General features: G+C 43.4%; 2 protein-coding genes across 6 annotated transcripts in view; one reads left to right on the forward strand and one right to left on the reverse strand.

The window, feature by feature from the left end:
• The window catches only part of SNX25 (sorting nexin 25), a 62,999-nt gene extending 54,000 nt beyond the window's left edge, over positions 1–8,999 (reverse strand). The window contains exons 1-2 of the mRNA XM_042871644.1: positions 8,937–8,999; positions 599–683 (exon numbers count right to left, since the gene is read on the reverse strand). Of these exons, the coding sequence (XP_042727578.1) occupies positions 599–620 (22 nt within the window). The 5' untranslated portion in view covers positions 621–683; positions 8,937–8,999. The remainder of the gene's footprint in view (positions 1–598; positions 684–8,936) is intronic.
• Positions 9,000–13,983: 4,984 nt separating this feature from the next.
• CFAP97 (cilia and flagella associated protein 97) overlaps positions 13,984–18,953 on the forward strand; it is a 20,175-nt gene continuing 15,205 nt past the window's right edge. For 3 of the 5 annotated variants that reach the window (XM_042870681.1, XM_042870678.1, XM_042870682.1), the window contains exons 1-3: positions 13,990–14,052; positions 16,689–17,374; positions 17,607–17,672. In XM_042870681.1, coding sequence (XP_042726615.1) covers positions 16,702–17,374; positions 17,607–17,672 — 739 coding nt within the window. In that variant the 5' untranslated portion in view covers positions 13,990–14,052; positions 16,689–16,701. Of the gene's footprint in view, positions 14,071–14,133; positions 14,271–16,688; positions 17,375–17,606; positions 17,673–18,953 lie in introns of those variants that run through there. The other 2 variants (XM_042870679.1, XM_042870680.1) reach the window with 2 other exon arrangements.

The raw sequence follows: 18,953 nt of genomic DNA on the forward strand, positions 1-18,953 counted from the left end.
ATGCAGCAGGATGGAAGAGCAAAAAACATTTTCCACCCAGTAATCCACAACAGCTCTTCTCTCTTCAAATAGCCCCTCTACCTCCAATTCCATGCTGATAATGGGAAACAGTTCACAATCTTCACACAAACCACAGACTGCACTGGTGACCCACAGACTTCATATACTGCAGCAGTCAAAAGTACAAATCACCACTTCAGATTCAGTCTTCATTGCAAGAATTTGACCAAATGGAAAGACCTACTGCAAGAGCCTAGATTTTATCAGATCAGAGAAGTCCAAATGAGTCTGTGAAATGTTAGGCTTTTTTTTTTTTTTTTTTTACCTTCAGTTACAAAGGACTCAATTTTCACATATTTTCCGGATATTTACATACAAAACAGCAGTTAAAATAACAAGATGACAGTTCAACTGCAAACACAACTTCACGTTACTCACTACAGCTGATCTCTTGGGAAGACCAAGACTTTATCTTTTCTATCAAGGAGGAAGAAACCAGGGCCATTTCAAAATCTAGACATATTGTACAGTTACAGTTAGGCAAGAGGACAAGAGATACATAAAGGATCTGATGCTCCTTATCCAAATTAAGACTCACCTTCTTTCAGTGCCTTATCCATGTTGTGAGAAATGACCACCCTCCTTATCTGAACTGCATCGTGGGAGCTCCCAGTCCAATTACTCTGAAATTCAAAGAGAACATTCATAAGAAGAAATAGTTTTTTCTCTTTAAATGACAACTAGAACTGGAGTTCAAGGTGATCATACTCTCATCTGTATGTGTGCACGTGTAACCTTTGCAGCATACCAGCCTTCATTTAGCCTCATAAAATACAACTAAAATAAAACTGAAGCCATTAGCTCTCTTACGGTAATTTCAGTTCACATTCTTTCAGGTTTCTTCCTTCAGAAAAGATTTCTGGCCATCGCATTTTAAGCTGCTGGACAATACCAACATTGGTCTATTTTGAAGCATTACTGTGCAAACAGGTGGGTGGACGAAGAAAAATTCTTCAGTTGGCAGAGAGCATTCTGTGATTCACACCATCCCCATATAGACACGAGTATAATTAAAATCAGAAATAGAAACTGTCCCCATTGCCACTTTGCTTACTTCAGTTCTCTTCTTGGGAATTCAGACTCATATAGATGCAAGTAACTAAAATGAAGTAACTAAAGTGATGGCAGATGACTTACAAGGGGAGAAGCAGCGGCACCTATCCACTAAAAAAAGAGCACAGCTGCATGTGAGAAGACAGCACTTCCCACACATGCCCCCAGTGACTGAACCATACACCAACAAAGAACACGAAAGCAGTATAAACTTCAAGGAGAATTTCAGCAGAAACACCCTTCAGGGTTTTAAAAAGTATTATACCATCTTTTCAGCCAATCTGCAGGCTAATGCCTGGTGTATTTTGGTGTAACATTATCCACCTACTACAGACACGTGCACACAGACTCACACTGGCACTAACCAAATTGCTCACTTCAAAATTAGCTTAACTCCAGCCGACATAAGAAAATGATAAACACTGAGCTCTCCTTGTGTCCTCTTGCCTGCCTCTTAATTCGGGACCTTTCTACAGTAGAGGAAAGAACACAAAACAAATGCCGTAAGGGAGAACTCACAATCGCAACATGGCTCCACACTGTAACTGCATGATGCAATGCACATATTTTCAGGATGTAAGCTGGCTCCTTACACCATTGGATACTTCCACATTTCAACCTTGAACATCGTAACGTGATGAAAAATGCAGTAATGACAGCAGAGCAATAAAGATCCCAAGCTGCAGCAAATGAAGATCTGCTCAAATGCAACAGCCATGGGCACAGAAATAAAGGAAAGAATCTGCTTACCTTCAGAAGGCCTCAGCTGTACAAAGACCTCCTAACTCGTGCTTCTAATGCCAACCCTTAAATGAGGTCTGGGAAGGGGTAGATCCCAGCCCCACCCCATCTGGTCACTCAGGTACATTTCATGCACCTGAGCTCCCCACAGTTGGCCCTGCCTTCCACCAGGTGCTCAATCACCAGTTCAAGCCATGACTTAGCATTTCCACTACAAACATTCAAGGAACTTCACTGAGATGTAATCTCACGTTTTAGTTTGCAAGAACTAAGTTTTCTAATGCTGATAACATCTGACTTCTAAAATGCACCAATTTATTTTTGTAATGAGAACGTGGTAACAGCAATGTTTACAATTAGAAAGTTCAGGACAAGCGATCAAAGAGAACTTTAAACAGGGAGAAATTATTATTAACATTAGCAATGGTGATTTTGTACCTGCACATGTGTAATTATTGAAGGAAAAATGAGATGCGTGGCATGTTGGATTTTCTGAGGAATCTTCCGTATCAAAACAGGCATGCATACAGTGACAAATAGCCTGAGAGAAAGGCATAGACCAAGCAAGAAACCTACCTTCCACCTTGTTTAAAAAGTGACTTTCAAGGACTGATGAGAATCTAATATGTGAATAAACACAAACATTTGATGAATTGGAGGGCTAGAACACAGGGGAGAGGTAACTATTGTCTTCAGCTACCTAATGAGAGAGTAAAGAGAAGGTGCCATTATTTCTTGTGGCTGTGTAGCATGAGAGGGCAGAGGACACAGACTGAAACACAAGGAATTCTGATCAGATCTAAAGCAAAATTACTTTAATAATGAGGCTGGTCAAATAGCAGAACAGCAGGCCTGAGAGACTGCCGAACCTCCATCCCTGGTACTGAGTGACCTGACCAAGCCATGCCCACTCTGAGCAGGTGGTTGGAGTAGAGAACTTCCTGACATGCCTTCCAACCTGAACTGTTCTATCACTCTTGATGATCCTTCACAGATCTGGATACTTTATTTAGCAGCTGAAAATGGACCAGATCTTAAATTGAGCAATGAAACAGCTGAACAAACTCCTTTTTCCTTTCGGTCTTACGAACTTGCATTTAGCAAAATCTATTCCCTTGCTTTTTATTTAAAAAAAAAATAATAAATCTGTTTCTGTGACAATAATGATGAATCAACTGAATAAATAGGCACCCCCAAGCTGGATGACATGTGGCAAACAGCCACCTTCAAAACAACAGTGACAACTTGCTAACACAGGCTCACAGCACCTGCGATAACAGAAGATCTTCCAAAAATTCACACTCCAGATTTATCAACTGAGAGAATGCGAAATCCAGCAGATCCGGCAGATCATCTTCCCACCTATCTCAAGTCAGATGGATGTATGCAGATGTCTTACCTCAGAGAGAACAGGTTCAACTAGAAAACCATTACTTGAGTGTTTCCACAGTTTATGCCGCTCATCTACAAGAAAACTATGCTATGTTTCATGAAACTGTTGGCATCACTCTGAGACAAAGATGCCTGTAAATGGCTTAGCTTAGCTCAAAGCTCTCACTTAGATGCTCTCATACTCAGAATGTTCCAGTCGGTCCTGACTTGCAGCCCCACAATGGGCTCCACTCCAACAGAATTTACTGCCAAAGAGGAATGAGAGAAACTGAACTGAAACTTAAGTAAGATTTGACAAAATGACTTACAAGTTGTGGGAAGCATAACTTGTGCAAAGAATGAGGTTGCTAACAAATGGAGACGGCTGCTTCCTGGAACTGCTTCCGTTTTCCTTGAACTTGCCTTTGTTTACAGCCTGGATGAAAAAGTAAAGGACGCAAACTTTTCCCAGAGACTTCTGAACAACATTCATTGTTCAACAGTTTTGAGAATGATTTCCGATGCAGACAACAACAGTCTGAAAAGCCCAGGAAAGAAAAAAAAAAAAAACAGCAAAAACCAACCCAAAGCTGGCCAGCAATGAGCCAGACATCCAGGCTAGCTTGATCTAATATCACAGAAGGCTTCCGTGAATTCTTGGGAATTGTATACAGTCCCAGTCTATGGAGCAACATCACAGTCTGTCCTTGATTAAGATGGTGAGAACCCACAGCCTTGACACTGAGGCCAGAACAGCCATGTGCTATGGAAATCATGCCAGGGAGCCAGAGAAACCTCCATGGCAGCCCCTGTCTGACAATCCCACATGCCCATTCCGACCCCTCCCTCCCACAGTTTTTCATCCATGAAAGATCTGTGTTCTGACTTTTTAATACAGAATCAGAACACTGCAGAAGAAACTGACCCATTCATTTTATTAACATTGTTCTATTCCATGATGCAAGCTCAACTGCAGAAAAAAGAAATCATGGGACAGAATGACTACACAAACCCTGCACGGACACAGCATCAATTTGTTTCTCTTAGGGCTGTTCAACTAATCGTTTTTCATCATGTAGAATATGATGTCCTTTCCCAGGCCACCACCTTCTTACATAACTGCCTTTTCCTTATGGAAGTTTTGCTGCTCTCCTCTGCAGAACACAAGAAATTAAGACCTGGCAAAAGCAGGAGGTCAATCAGATTTCATTTTTGGAGTTTGTTACAGGGTATGGCATTTTCAATCCCAAAGCATACCTTGCATGCAAGACACTTGCACTTCTGACCTTATGACAGAGTTTCTGGTTCTACCTTTGGGACTCCAGTGCCAGAGATTTGGGCACTGAGCCCAGTGCTGCTCTTACTGACCCACTCAGCACAACTCAAGTAGCAGAAGAAACTACCCAGCTCTCTTCCGATGTTGTTTTCCGTTGCTCAAAGTACTTTTCAAGTAAGAAGCAGCCCTCACAAAGGTACAACCTGCCAGATTTGCAGCAAAATATGAAATTCCAATCTAATGCAATGTTAAGATAAGTAAACATTAAGCATGACACAGTGCCATCTCAAAATATGCACAAATGAACAAAAATGAACCACGATGCTAAGTGGTTATGGGACAAGTAAATTAGAGTCTGAAAAGCATTTCATTTCCTGAGATTAGTCTTCCGTAAGAATAAAATTTTTGCTTCATAGTTACATATGCAGGTAGTTGTCATCCTGGCAGGAATTCCATTCTCAACCAGCTTACAAATTCCTATGGACAAGGGGCATTTCTGGAGCAAAACCATTCAAGCTGCAGGCCCCTAAGTGCAACTCATAGAACCGCAGCTGACTACTTGGGGCTTATGCAACTTATACTCAAAATCTTAAAATATTCCTGAAATTGATAGGCAATGCTATGCTATCTTTTCATTATCTTAATTTCAGGACTTGCACAGTAGTAAATTTACCTGCGTCATCAAAAACAAACTGCTAACCTGCCTATGTAAGAGATATCACAAAGAACAAAAGTATCGTACCCTGTTTTGTTGAAAATAAATAGAAGTGAAACATATACTCCCCTTTCAGTGCAAAAAGGATTCATAAACTAGAAGCACAATCACTGACCAACATATTTGGCTGTAAGTCCAAGAGGAACTAAAACCAGTGTAACAGAACAGTAATGAGCAGAAGCTGCAAGGACTAAGCGAAAGACCAGCAAAACGCTGCAGCAGCAAAGCTTTCATGGTATTCCCTTATGGGGCAGAAAATGAGACAGACTGGAAGACATGCTTGGTTTAAGGCAGATGTTAAAGTAAACAAATAAATAAGCAACAACAAACCATAAATACATCTGAAGACTTATTAAGGTGTAAAGAAGAAGTCAGGAAGGAAGAATGCAGTTTTCCCTCTCCCTCACAGCTGCTCAAAACTTCTCATTACCTCAAGTGCTGCCCTGCAAAAAGCCTGAAAATCAAGGCCCACAGATGGCAAATCTGCTTCCTGCAGCTTCTGGGGCTCCTAGCTCACCTTCAGAAGCCCTGTCTGATGGCAAGCATCCAACAGTGAAGCAGGCTGAAACTGCATGTCCTCTGCCTTCCTTATCTGCCTTGAAAAGCACAGATTACATGCAAATAACTTCCAATAATTTCATTATTCATCCCTCTATGATATAAAAGTGTCCTATCTTCCAAAATATATTTAAATATATTGTTATGTCTGTGAACTCATGGCAGATATATATATATATATATATATATATATATATATGAGTGCTATCTTCCAGAATGCAGAGGTTTCAGTCACTACCCAATCCAAGGAGAAAAGCTTTACCTTCACTTTAGTGACAAATTCCACAAAAACCTCCCGTTCAAGACCAGCACTTTAGGAACGTATGACACTGTCACAAAAGTTTCTCTAAATTGAGAGAGAAATATTTCTAGGAATGGAGAGCTGTTAAGCAGAAGCAAACAAGAGCAATCAAGCAGTCAGGAGCCAAGTTTTAAAGAAACACTGGGAGCCCTGGAAATCACAGGAAACTGAAAAGCAGGACAGCAAAATCAGCATGTCCTGGCTGAAGAAAAACCAAGCTCACATTTATTGCTTTTGTTACTGCTGCGAGGCAGACCAGGTAGGTTGTTCTTAATACAAAACATCATTCATTTTATCTGCATTTGTAGCAGCACTTGAGTTTCATAAACAAATCCTCGGGTTTTGCATTGCTTAAATGCAGATAAACCAACCACCTTATTCAGAGTTGTTGCTTTGAATCAGAGTCAAAATACTGCACTGCAAAGAAAACTCTGTCCTGCCAGTTTTGTTTTGTTTTGGCGAAAGTACAACTCACGCTGGAAATGTGGGAGAAAAAGGTGTTCTCCTTCCCACCTCCCTGGTTAACATGATCCTTCACATGAGTCAAAGCCATCTCTCCTACTACTATGCAAGCTAGCAGTGACACAGGGAACAAGTCAGAATTTTAAAAGGTGACACATCTAACAAGTCCTTCCCAGGGCTATTGCTGGCGTTAGCAAGGCTGCTTACACCGAAGCAAGAAGTCCTCTGGGACTTACACATTTTAACTGGAGTTCAGCTGGTGCCTTTTTGCTGTCTTGCATGTTGCTGCCCTCCTCTGCCACAAACAATCTGGTCCTAAACCTGCTCCTGGAAACAGCTGAAAAATATCTGATAATGATGTCACATGCTTTCAGTGTCATTCAATTCCCACTATTCAAATATGAATGGAAACTATTTACTACTAATTCCTGCAATATGTTATCATTTGTCTATACATCTCTCCTTCTCTTTTTAAGAATTATAAAAGAACAGAGAGAAGAAACTGAAGCTTGTAGTCAGAGCTCTCCCATAGACAGAGAAAGGCGCTTCTTCATGGCAACACAGACTTTCTCAGTGAGCTTCAAACGCTCTTACTGAGATACCTAACAGCAGCCCAAGTTCCAGAGGGTACAAGCAGCATTTAGAACAAAAGCAAAGCTTCACATCTGGGAGGACAACTTCTCCAGGATCCATCCCAGGCAAAAAGAAAAAGGCATACACTTGGCATTTCTGAAATACAAACGTAGAGTACTGCATTTTCTCAACTGAGTTATTCACTTGCACAAACAGATTCATGAAAATCAGCAGCACTAAACTCCTGCTGTAAGTGCTTGCAGAATTGGAGAACTCACAAAAAGTTCAGTTTTTCCAGCACAGCATGAAGAGCTCAATCCAAGCCCCTTTGAAGTTAGTCGACTGAGTACTCCCACTCACTTCCCAAGAGCTAAGTCTGACTCCCACTAGAATAAATATTTATTGCCATATGCTTTCTGTTTCCTCGTATGCTAACCCCAGTGTGAAAAATCAAAGAAAGAAAAATAAACATTATCCTGCATGTTCATAGACTTAAGAAATGAAAAAGAAAATTAGATCTGTAGGACCCATTTCCTCCACAAATATTACATATTAGGCCAAGAGAGGGTTCTTTCCTATTCTTCCTACTCTTGAAGGACAAAAGACGTGAAAACACTGAAAGCATTCTGGCTTTACTGTCTTTCTGCCACTGGTTCCCAAAAGAGGCAACACAGCACCATAAGACTCCACAAACACAGGAAGGTAACAACCAAATGGTAGAAGGAGCACAGGCATGGTTGGAACGTACAGTAAGAAGAGTAACTTCACATTTTTACCCAAGCTAAACATACAAAAGACACTTGGGAATAAAAATCTCCACAGATGGCCAACATGTCTATATGCTGCTAAGACAGGCAGTATTGCTTCATCTGCCCACACTGTGCTGAACCAGCAGTCAGGAAAATCACACAACATACACAAGATCATCTTCAGGGGGAGTACTTCAAGCAGCTCAGGGATCATGAGCCATTTTTATATCAAATATACATGATCTGTACACACATCAGCAAAACAGTACATCGAAAATATGAGAAAACCAAGCAAGTGACACCTGGAATCAATGCCAGGGCAACACACAGCTCTTCTTTAGGGACAGCCCCTCCTTCCAACCAGGTCACGTTCTGAGAGTAGTGCAGGGAGGGGAGACAAACAAAATCTCAATTGAATCACAGAGAAGGTTAAAAAAAAAAAAAATCAATTCTAGAAAGAGGGCTGTAGTAGGCAGGCACTGCTGCTTTAGCAGCGACTTGAAAATCCCAGCCTTTAGTCCGGTTCCGGAGTAACAGCACATAGTGTAGGACTACAGCACCGTGTAACAGCACCGTGTAACAGCGAGCGTGTAAAACACTACTGGATGGGCACAGATGCGGGACCATGCAGAGAAACAGGCACAGAAAGCACATCGGGCACAGAGACCGAAACGATCGCCCCTCTCTTGACGTCGGGACTTCCAACCCTATTCGGGGGGCTTACGCAATACGGTTTCCACAAAGCGGGGAGGGGGGGCAAGGGGAGAAAGAGCGTGCGTTTTCCTTCAACTCCGAGCTTCCCCTGAGCCGCTCAAAAGGAACTGGAAAACGCTCCTAAAGAAAGCTACAAGGAGCTCGTAAGAACGGATCGGTGAGCGTCAGAAGAGGCACAAAAACGCCCGCTACGGGTGCTCCGCTCGCGCCGCCCCGCTTCACGGCGCGGCCGTACGCAGCGCTGCGCCGGCTCTCACACGTCCCCCTCACGATCGCAGCCTCCCCGCGGAGCAAAGCCCCGCTCCTCCCTCCCCCCAGCCCGAACGCGCGGGGCAGAGCGCGGCCGGGCGCGGAGGCACTTACCGGCGGCAGCGGTACGTCAGCGGCGGCGGCGGGGAAGCTCGGTGGCGGCAGGCGGCGGCCGCGCCACAGCAGGCCGAGCAGCGCGCCCAGCGAGGCGGCGGCGGCGGCACAGCCCGCGTACAGGGCGAGGCGGAGCGGCGGCAGCAGGGCCCAGCCGGGCCAACCGCCGCTCCCCGGCCCGGAGAGCTCCCGTCCCAGCAGGGCGACGGAAGCGGCCAGCAGCCCCAGCCCCGCCGCCAGCGCGAAGCGGGACGCGCGGGGGTCGTCGTCCTCCTCGTCTTCCGCCGCCCCTTCCTCGCCGGCGGCCGCCGGGGCGCCGCGACCGCCGGTTTCGCCGCCGGGGCCGTGCGAGCCCGCGGCGCCGCCCCCCGCCGCCTCGGGCTGCCCGGCTTTGCCGCTAGCGCTGTCGGCCGCGGGGAGCATGCTGCTGGCGGCGCCGCGGGCAGCCAGCGCATCTCCCTCCGCGGCAGCCCCCCGCGAAGGTCGCCGTCGCCGAGGTCTCCCTCCGCCTCTCGCCGCTGCCGCCACTGGCACCGCTGCGGCCGCCGGGGGAGCCGGCTCTCATGCCCGGCAGCCCGGCCGCTTCCAGGCAGCGGCGCTGCCCGCAGGTGGGCGCCGGGACGCCGGCGCCGCGGCGGCAGCGGGCGGGGAGGCCCCGCCGCGCCTGGCGGGTCCGGCAGGGGAGGAGCGGAGGCGGCGCCAAGCGGGAGGCGGGGAAGAGCTGCTCGGCCGCGGCCGGTCCCGCTGCGGAGGCGGGGCCCGCGGAAAGCGGCCGGCAGCGCCTCCGCTGTGGAAGGGCTGACCTGGCGCCGCTTCCTTCCCTGTGCCCTGCTGTTCCGTAACTCCTCGAGGCGCTGCGGCCGGAACGGAAAACGCTTCGCAGCACGGCACGAGCTTTGCTGTATTTCCTCCCTCAGGAAGCCGGGCTCGGCCAGAGGGACTTCCTTTACTCTCGGGCTTCGCTTGCGGGGCAACATCCCATTGAGAAATTTGTATGCTGGAGCACTGAGGCTGCTGGAAAACACGTTCGGGTTCAGACTGGCACTGTGGGGAGGCTCAATGCGTCAAAGAGCTCTACATCTACTTTTTAAACTGCTATCGCTGCTGAGCTCGGGGACATCTTCATTTATTCAAATTCAGTAGTTGCTGCTGTAAGATTAATTATACCGTTTGTGTGAAGAAAAGAGGTGAACACCAAGGCCACGGTTTCACAGATTTCTGTAAAATTTCAAGAGTGCATAAAAACCAAAGCCTGAACTTCCCAGAGCATCTGAGATGTTAAGCAAGCCAAGGCCATAAGCGTGGATAGAATGGGTGTGAAAACGCTATAGCTACAGCTCCAGTAGTGCACCTTGGAGATGCTTTGGGGGCAAGTTCACAGCACAGAACTATTTCCTCTCAAAATACTAGAGTAGCATTGAAGAGATTTCAGCTTCCCCTTTAGTCATCAGCCAAAAGAGCCTGTGCTCCCTAATGTGATCTAAATTCCTTTACAGTGGCTTAAATAGTTTTACTACACAGTTCATTCTATTTAGTGGATATTAAATTGCACAAAGACCTTTTAAGCACTGGCTCAGGCCATCCACAGCAGCCAGAATTGATTATTTAAGTAATGTGCCTAACATGATTAATGGTAAAAATCATCACGCACACAAAGTAAGAATGCGGATGTGTTGACAGTCCTTTCTTGTGCAAACCATCCTGTGCCCAAACGCCCCGATGCTACATCCAAGGGCTTGGGGTACACAGCTCTTGCTGTGCACCCAATCATTAAGACCAACAGAGAGATTCTTGCAGAATCCAAGAGCTTTTAAAGAAAGCCCAAAGTACAAGGAATTTTTCTGTAATGTTATTTTATTCTCATCAGGCAGAAAACAGCAGAGATCCAACTCCCAGCACACATTTAATTCCTCAGAGTTCAGAAAATACAAGGCTCTGGGCAGAGATCAGCACGTCTTCTGCTATCTTCAGAATGAGCCACACAAGCAAGAAGACAGAGCGTGCAGAGGCCTTCTGCCACGAGTGTGCTCAGGAAACAGTCCAGGCCTCTGTCAGAACTACTGAAGGGATCTGAATTTTTAAATTAACCTGAAGCAGAGCATGTAACATTGTTAGTTGTGCGTAAAGAGAGATTATTTCCTCATTGAAGTGTTAACTCTCAGAAATGGAGAGGAAGATAAAAAATAAACCTACCTATGATGGAGGTTTAGTCCTGCAGTGCTTACGCACAAAAACCATTCTTGTCTGAATGAGTAATCCCACCAATTTTAGTTAAGCTTCACACATCATACCCTGAATCAGATATACCTAAATTAACTCAGGTGTATATCCATGCAGCTAGGGGGAGCTTTGATTGCTTTTCTTTTAGCTTTTAACAAGATTCTTTGCCTTTCCAACCCAGAATACAATTCATAGTATTTCAGATGACATCCTACCTTCACTAAAGTCAATAGCAATTTTCAAGTTGATCTCACTGTTATTTGAATTTCCCCTTTTGCACTTAAAGAAAACCAACAACTTTCCTGCACAATACAAAACAACTTCAGAAGTGAAGTTTTTGGATCAGGACCATTATCTTTCTATAATTATTTCCTCCGTCGTGGAATTATTTTGTGAGTTCAGCTATTAGAACTCTATCTTATTGAAGCATTACAGCAAATATCTTTCCTACAAATAAAAGGCTTTTTCAAGATCATTTTCAAATAGAAATGATGCCTGATTTTGGGGAAGACTCAGCATCTTCACTTTAAACTTTGAGCAAGGAATGCAATAACTTTTATCTGACATACCCCAAACTGAGCCTCAGCATTACAAACGTAATCTTCTATCTGTCCTTAAGTGACGATCTTGCATCTTTCACTTTCAAAGTACTGCATGATTTGCACCTTCAGTATATTTATACCAGCTCCATATTACTTTCATGAAGCCTTTTTTCACATTTACTTTTTGCTTTGTGAGCCCTTCTGGCTTAGATCATATTGCTATAAAGGTGCACAATTTATTATTACTGTGTACTATCTTTCCTTGAGACTCCATTTATCCTTTACTGAAAATGAATTGAATTGAACTGCTCTCCCACAAACCATTATTTTTCTTGCTTGTATTTCTGCAGAATAAGTACTTTACAAAATGAATCTATTTATTGTCTCCCTTTTTGAGGCAATGACATTTTGCCAATTTGAGATGGAAACCTGATGCACCTGAAAAACAAAAGTACCTATTTAATACAATGTGAGGTACCTGAGATAAAGTCTCTTGAATGCTTAGTGTTTTGTAGCACTGTTTTCCAAATGCAGCTTCCACTGATTTCAATTGCAGTTGTGATTATTCAACATTTCAATAGTAAAATTCAAGAGAAACTAGAATGAAACAGAACAACAGAATGATTTGGGTTGGAAGGGACCTCAAATGCCATAAATGCAACATCAAATACAAAAAGTTAGCTTAGATAAGTTGAAGAATCTCCATTAAATGCTCTGTTGCTTAAGTAGAATTAGAATCTGGTTAACATAAGGCTGTTCGTTTGTACTTCATTTCCTTCTCTCATAGTATTCCGCCACATTCACTGTATGCATTTAAAAATATATGTGTATATATATATATGCACTCATACGTGCACACATATGTGCCTCTACGTGTCTTTGTGCCAAATGAAATAGGACCATATACACAACAGTTGTCTTCACCTGTTTCAGCTCATAGTTCAGCACGCTCAAAAAAAAAGATCATGTCATTACACCTTTGTTGTAATGAATAATAGGCCAAAGAACAGTTTAATTTTCTGGTTTTGAATTACTGAATCTATAAACCAGTCATCTTCCTATTCATGGAGTTATTTCCTTCTTATTAAAAAGCCCCATTACTACTACTAGAGAAATGCCAAGGCCCACTATTGCTACTTCAAATCATAGAATCACTCAGGTTGGAGAAGACCTTAAAGATCAAGTCCAAACATGACCTAACCAAACTACCCTAACTCTAACAACCCTCCAATAAATCATGTCCCCGAGCACCACATCCAAATGGTTCTTAAACACGTTCAGGGATGGTGACTGCAATCTTTCCCACTCTACATAGTACACTACTTCTTACACTGGAAGATTATTATCACAGCTGCCATAATCAGTGCTGGAAGTAATGAAACTCTGCCTGAAGTTTTCATGTATGTTTCCGCAATAATTATCCTGAGACTTAAGGATACAGAGGTCAGGCTCAACCTTGAGGAAGGAGCGCATTCTAACAGAAACAGGTACTGTATCTCTTCTCAAGACTCTGAGGCCCCAGAGTGTGTCTGGAGCACAAGCCTTATAGGGAAGGGCTGAGAGAGCTAGGATTGTTTAGCCTGGTGGAGGTTCAGGAGAGACCTTATTGCTCTCCACAGCTACCTCAAGGAAGGTTGTAGTGATGCGGGGTTAGCCTCTTCTCCCATGTAACAGCAGTAGGCATAACATCAAGTTGTGGCAGGAGAGGTTCAGGTTGGTTTATCCTCCAAAAGAATGGTAAGACATGGGAACAGGCTGCCTAGGAAAGCAGTAGAGTCACACACCTGGATGCATCTAAGAAATTTATAGACACAGCACTGGGGGATGTGGATTAGTGGGCAATATTGGTAGTAGATGGCTGGACTAGGTGCCTTTAAGAGGCCTTTTCTAACCTTAATGATTCCATGAATCATGCCTTTTTCAACACAGGGTACCATTGCATTAGACCTCATCACTCCAACCTGGAGCACCAGCACCTCAGCTAGGATCCCTCCACCACCTGAAGCTGAGACTCATAGAGCCCCATCACCTCACCTCCATGCTCCATTGCTTCAGCCTAGTTACCCCCATTTCAGTGTAGGATACCGCCAGCTCAGTACGGAGAAACAAACTCCACAGCCGCTCTCACAGCTCCCTCCTGCGGAAAAGAAGCCTAACAGGATGCTCAGGGCAAGCAGGGTCCCGCTCGGCTCTCTTACGTCTTCCCGCCCGCCCACGCCGCCATCAGTCCCCGCCCGACGAGGGAGGGATAAGAGGCTCCGCCTGGTGGTGGGACGCGGCTGTGACGTGGCTGAGCCGTTACCGTGGCCGCTGCGCCGTTCCCAGAACGCAGCTGGGCTGTCGGCCTGGCGGTGGTGAGTCCGCCGTGGAAGGTAGTTGGGAAGGGGGCTGCGGACTGATTGGAAACGGTGGAGGGGTGGTAACTGGTTCTTCCGTCTGCCTGCCAGTACCAGCTCTACTGAGGCGGGAAACGCGTTCGTTAGTGTCATTAGTTGGGGTTTCGCTGCCTGAGTGACACGTACGGGTGAGCGGAGGGCTTCTGCTGGGGTTGAGCCGCCGCGCTCTTCTCGTGGTGAGTGGGAATGAAGCCTTGCTGAAGGTGGTCCCTCGGGGACCTGTGGAACGCGCTTCTTCAGAAGTTGTTTTTGTTGTGGTGTGTGAATGTGTGTGTTTGTTCCTTCCTGCCATGAACCGTGCAAGGCATGTTTAGTGCTTGCATTTGTATGCTTAGATGTTTGTAAGTGATGTATTTGAGACTTGCGGTGTTTGCAAAGCTTCTTTCTCCTAGTTAGGAAGCTGCTTGGTACTTATCATGGCAGTTAAGAAGAAATAGTGAAATGCTTCATAGAATCTGAGGGCTGAAGTGATGTTGTCATTGCTGGAAAGTTAATAAATTTGCTAGCTTAAGAAAGGCTTGGTAAAATAATCAGGCTCTGAAACTTCACAGTCAGGTTTGGAATGCTTCAGACATCTCCCACCAGTTGTTTTGTCACATATGTTGTGTCTTTATAATTTCTTAGCCTAGATGCTTCTTGCAATGGTGTGAAATGAAGAGTATGAGAAAGTAGACAGTGAGGTATTCAGGAACATTTTTTATTTTTTTTTTTTTAGGGACCTCTCATTAACCTAGTGGGGTTTTTACTTCAGTTTGGTTTTGTTTGCCTCTGCTTACAAGGCTGCTTGGAGGTTCTTTGCTTCTGCATAAGATTTCTGTGCACTCAGAGAGCTATCAGAACTGCACATTGAGGTTTTGGAAGGGAAGTTGGCTGGTCCCTTCTGAGGCTTGACCCAGCAATATGTACTGGTGTCTTCTTCAGGCATGCTTTCAATCAGTTGCAGGTTGGATGGTATACAACCTTTGGTGGCACAGGTGACTGGAACATCTACAGGACTATTTAATCAGGAGCTGTATGGCAGTGTAACATGCCTGGAACACAGAGTCTCAAAATGAACCAGCTTCTAAACAGACCTAGCTATCTTCTCAAATTTATGGGTGATAGGAAGACTATGATAACAGATGTATGACAGTATTTCCACCAGAGCTGCCTTTGAAAATTTTTCTTTCTTGGTCTCATGTTCAGCCAAGATGGTAGCAGTCTAAAACAAGTCCTGCCTTTCTTGGTGGAGGCATTTGCCATCCTATAATCTCAGCTGATGTTCAAGTCACAATTTCTAGGGATTTTACCTGATTTGACCTCTACACATGTTCTGAGGTAAGGAATAGGCATGTATCAGTGTATACCTATGTAAGCTGTTTTCTGTTTACTAGTTGTGTATTTTTGGCTCTCTGTCGTACAGGAGATTGCTATCTTTTGGTCTTTTATTTTATTGCTTGTACATTAACTTGGAGGCTTTTGCTCTGCAGTCATCTAATCTCTCTGGTGGTCATGTGCTTTCATTTGCTGTGTTGCTCTACATAGCAAAAAAAAAAAAAAAAGTCCCTTAGAGACCTCCAAGCTGTGTGACAGGCATAGAAACAAAAAATACCATCTCTTCATCTGTTTTCTCTTATTTGTTTTTTGATGGAAACTGTAAAATTAAAGTTGAGTTTGAGTGAAAGGAATGGACCAGTATAGCACATCTGTTTTCTATTAAGAAGGAGGCTGAAACAGTTGTGGGTTGTGCCAGGAAGGTGCAAGGAGCATTTGATAGTGAACTGGTTGATGTTATAGCTGCTGCTCTGTAGGCACGTTACAACCTCTAAATTGCATTTATTCTGGTAGTAGTGGATGTTGGCTGTGAATCATCTGGCTCAGTCACGGTGGAAAACCGGTGATTCATCTACTTGTAGTCATGTGGAATGGGAAGATGAGCGTTCCTTGGTTGGTGCTGATGGTGAGGAGTGTGTGGGGGCCCTCTGCCCTCTAGCCACTGTCTTGACTTAAATCCCTTCCTCATTTAAGAGATTGTGTTCAGCAAAGAAACATCTAATAAGGCTTGGTACAGACACTTAATGGCTTTATAATCAGTGAGGTACTCTTTGTTTAACTTCTGTTGCTGAATTGGGCAGCAGTAGAGAGACAAAAAATATGTTTCTCAACAGGAAGTTGTATTTCAGTTATACTTCCACCTGCAATAGTCTGCTTTGCCTAACTCTCTTGTTTATTTTGTGATTATAACATCCTAATATTCTTTGATTATACAATTGTCTATTTTTTTTTAAGAGACCATCCATGTCCTAAGATATTCTGGTTCTCCTACCTTGCGTAGTTTTTTATATATCTTCCAGTAAGGAGTGGAAACTCATCTCTCTTCTACCATGTGTGATTGACATAGGAGCTAACACCTTGTTTCTGCAAGAAATATGGCACTACATACTTCTGCTCACTATAAAATTAAACTATGGAGTTTTCCCTTGCTGTGTAACATAATTAACTTAAGAATTACAAATTACTAGAGCTAAAAGAATGAGGAATAAAACTATTACGTTAAAAGTATACTTGCATTTGATGTTATGCTGACTTTTGGAAACCTTTCCTGGTGGTTGCAGGAAGCACTTCACTATGGACCAATTTGAAGATTCATCAGATGGTGAAGTGGATCACACTTTCTATGAGAGTGATTTTGGAGAGGAGGAGAAGAAAACTGAAGCAAATGGTGAATATATAGAGAAAGGAAGTACAAAGGTAGCTCATTCTGACCCTGACTTGATTGCTAGTTCAAAGGATGCAAACTGTTGTGAGGAGGAAAATGAAAAGAAGCAGGAAGATTTGCAGAAGAGTCGGTTCCTAGAAGATAGCGAGGACAATCCTGGGGATGCTTCATCTTTTTTACTTCCTCCAGTTCATGAGAATGCGGGCACATCTGGAGCAACATCTGCAGCAAGCAGGAGAATGCAGGAAAATGTTCCTGCTGGAATCCCTGAAATAAATTATTACACAGATGAAGAAGATAGTAGTGATGATAGCAGAAAACAGATTAGACCAGAGTCAGCTAAGCAGTCATACAATGCAGGAGGGGCTAGAAGAACGTACAGTACTACCAGCTCCTCTTCTTCATCCTCAAGCTCAGATACAGATTCTGATAGCTCTGTATCAGATTCATTGCATTCTTCCTCCAAGAGAAATGCTTGTAGTGTGGCTCTTCCATCTCCCAAAGAAAAATTTGCATCAGCAATAAAATTACCAGAAGGAAAACCAAAGCTTGGAGACCGTGCAGAGGAATCTGAAGATGCAGGTACTAATATAACATCCCTGTCAATTCCAGGCAGAAATTCCACTCAGTCTTTTGAATTTGCAGCTTCAAATCTTAAGAAAATAAGAGGAAAAAAGAAAAGACAATGTGAGACAAGAATTATATGTATATTTTGAAGAATTTCAGTACTTGAAATGCTTGAATTCTCTAAGGCTTCAAAATACGGTTTTGCAAATACATTATTTTAATGTATTTTTTTTTCTTTTTCATTTAGAATCCAAGTCTGATTTCAGCAGCAGTGGCTTACATGATGGTATGGATTTGAATCAGCATTTGAAAGGTGACTTTTAAATGTACTTACCTGTTTAAAAAATGTATAGTGTTTGTATGTTGTTGAGAACAATATAGGAATGCATTTAATGGAGGAGAAGATTAGGGATTTTTTTTTTAGCCAGGTAATTTGAACCCTAGTTTGCTATAGTGGGGTAGAGCTGGTGTGATTACAACTGTATATTGTTTCCCTACTTTACACCTTGCTACACTGAGCCTATAGTAAGGAAGATTTCAAAATGTTATATGCATCATTTAACTTTCCTGTGAATAGGAGTGAAGTTTTCACTTCCATGAAAATTCTGATTGTAAGAAAAACAAAGCTAGCCATGAAAACTGTGGTAGAGATTTCTTAACATTTGACAGTTCTTGTGTTACAAGAACTCCTTCCTGGTAGGAAAAGCTCCAACTTGCCGAAACATCACGTTACTAGGCAATTAAAGTTACAATGTCCTGCATCTTTATTTATTCCCTGATATGAAGAAACTACTTAACAACTGATGATTATGGAAGGATTCATCACATGCCTGAAATAAATGGTTATTATTGGTTTAGAGTAAGTATTTTCAGAGATGAATTGCTTTTTGGAGGAGGGGAGAATTTTTCCAGAACATAAACAAGTTGTAAATAACAGTAAAGATTGAGTAATGAGTAGTAGAGTTCTGTGATTGTACAGAGAAGACTGAGAGGGGATCTGATGATGTTTATAAATATCTGAAGTGCAGGAGGCAGCTGAATGAAGCCAGACTGTTGTCTGTAGTGACAGGATAAGGAGCAGTGACCCAAAAACATGGGAAGTTATGTGCTAATGTGTGGAAGATCTTCTTTACAGTGAGGGTCATGGAGTACTGGAACAGGCTGCTCACAGGGTTATGGTATCTTCCTTGGAGATATTCAAGACCTATCTGGATGCCTACCTGCATGGCCATCTGCATTAGCAGATGGGTTATCTCTGCAAGTCCCTTCCAACCCCTGCAATTCATAAATGATTTATATAATCTGGCAGTTAATTTCTTGATTAAGATGCGTATTGCTCCCAAGTGCCTTGCCTTGCTACCTTGGTGAGCATGCTGTAGGTTAATTAGCTTAGGTAGTTTGGACTTTAAATGGGGCAAGTTTATTGATGGTGGAAAGTAACTAGTCTGGGAAGTTAGGAGCTGATCTTATTCTTCACTATTATTTCCAGGTATTTTCTTGACAAATAGGAATCACTTCCCCCTCTTCCTTATGACTATCTTCATGAGATGTTTATCAGAACTGAAAAGACATGGGCATTGTTTCAAGTGACAAC

This window comes from Lagopus leucura, unplaced genomic scaffold (assembly GCF_019238085.1).
Source record: "Lagopus leucura isolate 7727_CA_CO unplaced genomic scaffold, USGS_WTPT01 Super-Scaffold_100004, whole genome shotgun sequence".
Taxonomy (NCBI): Eukaryota; Metazoa; Chordata; class Aves; order Galliformes; family Phasianidae; genus Lagopus; species Lagopus leucura.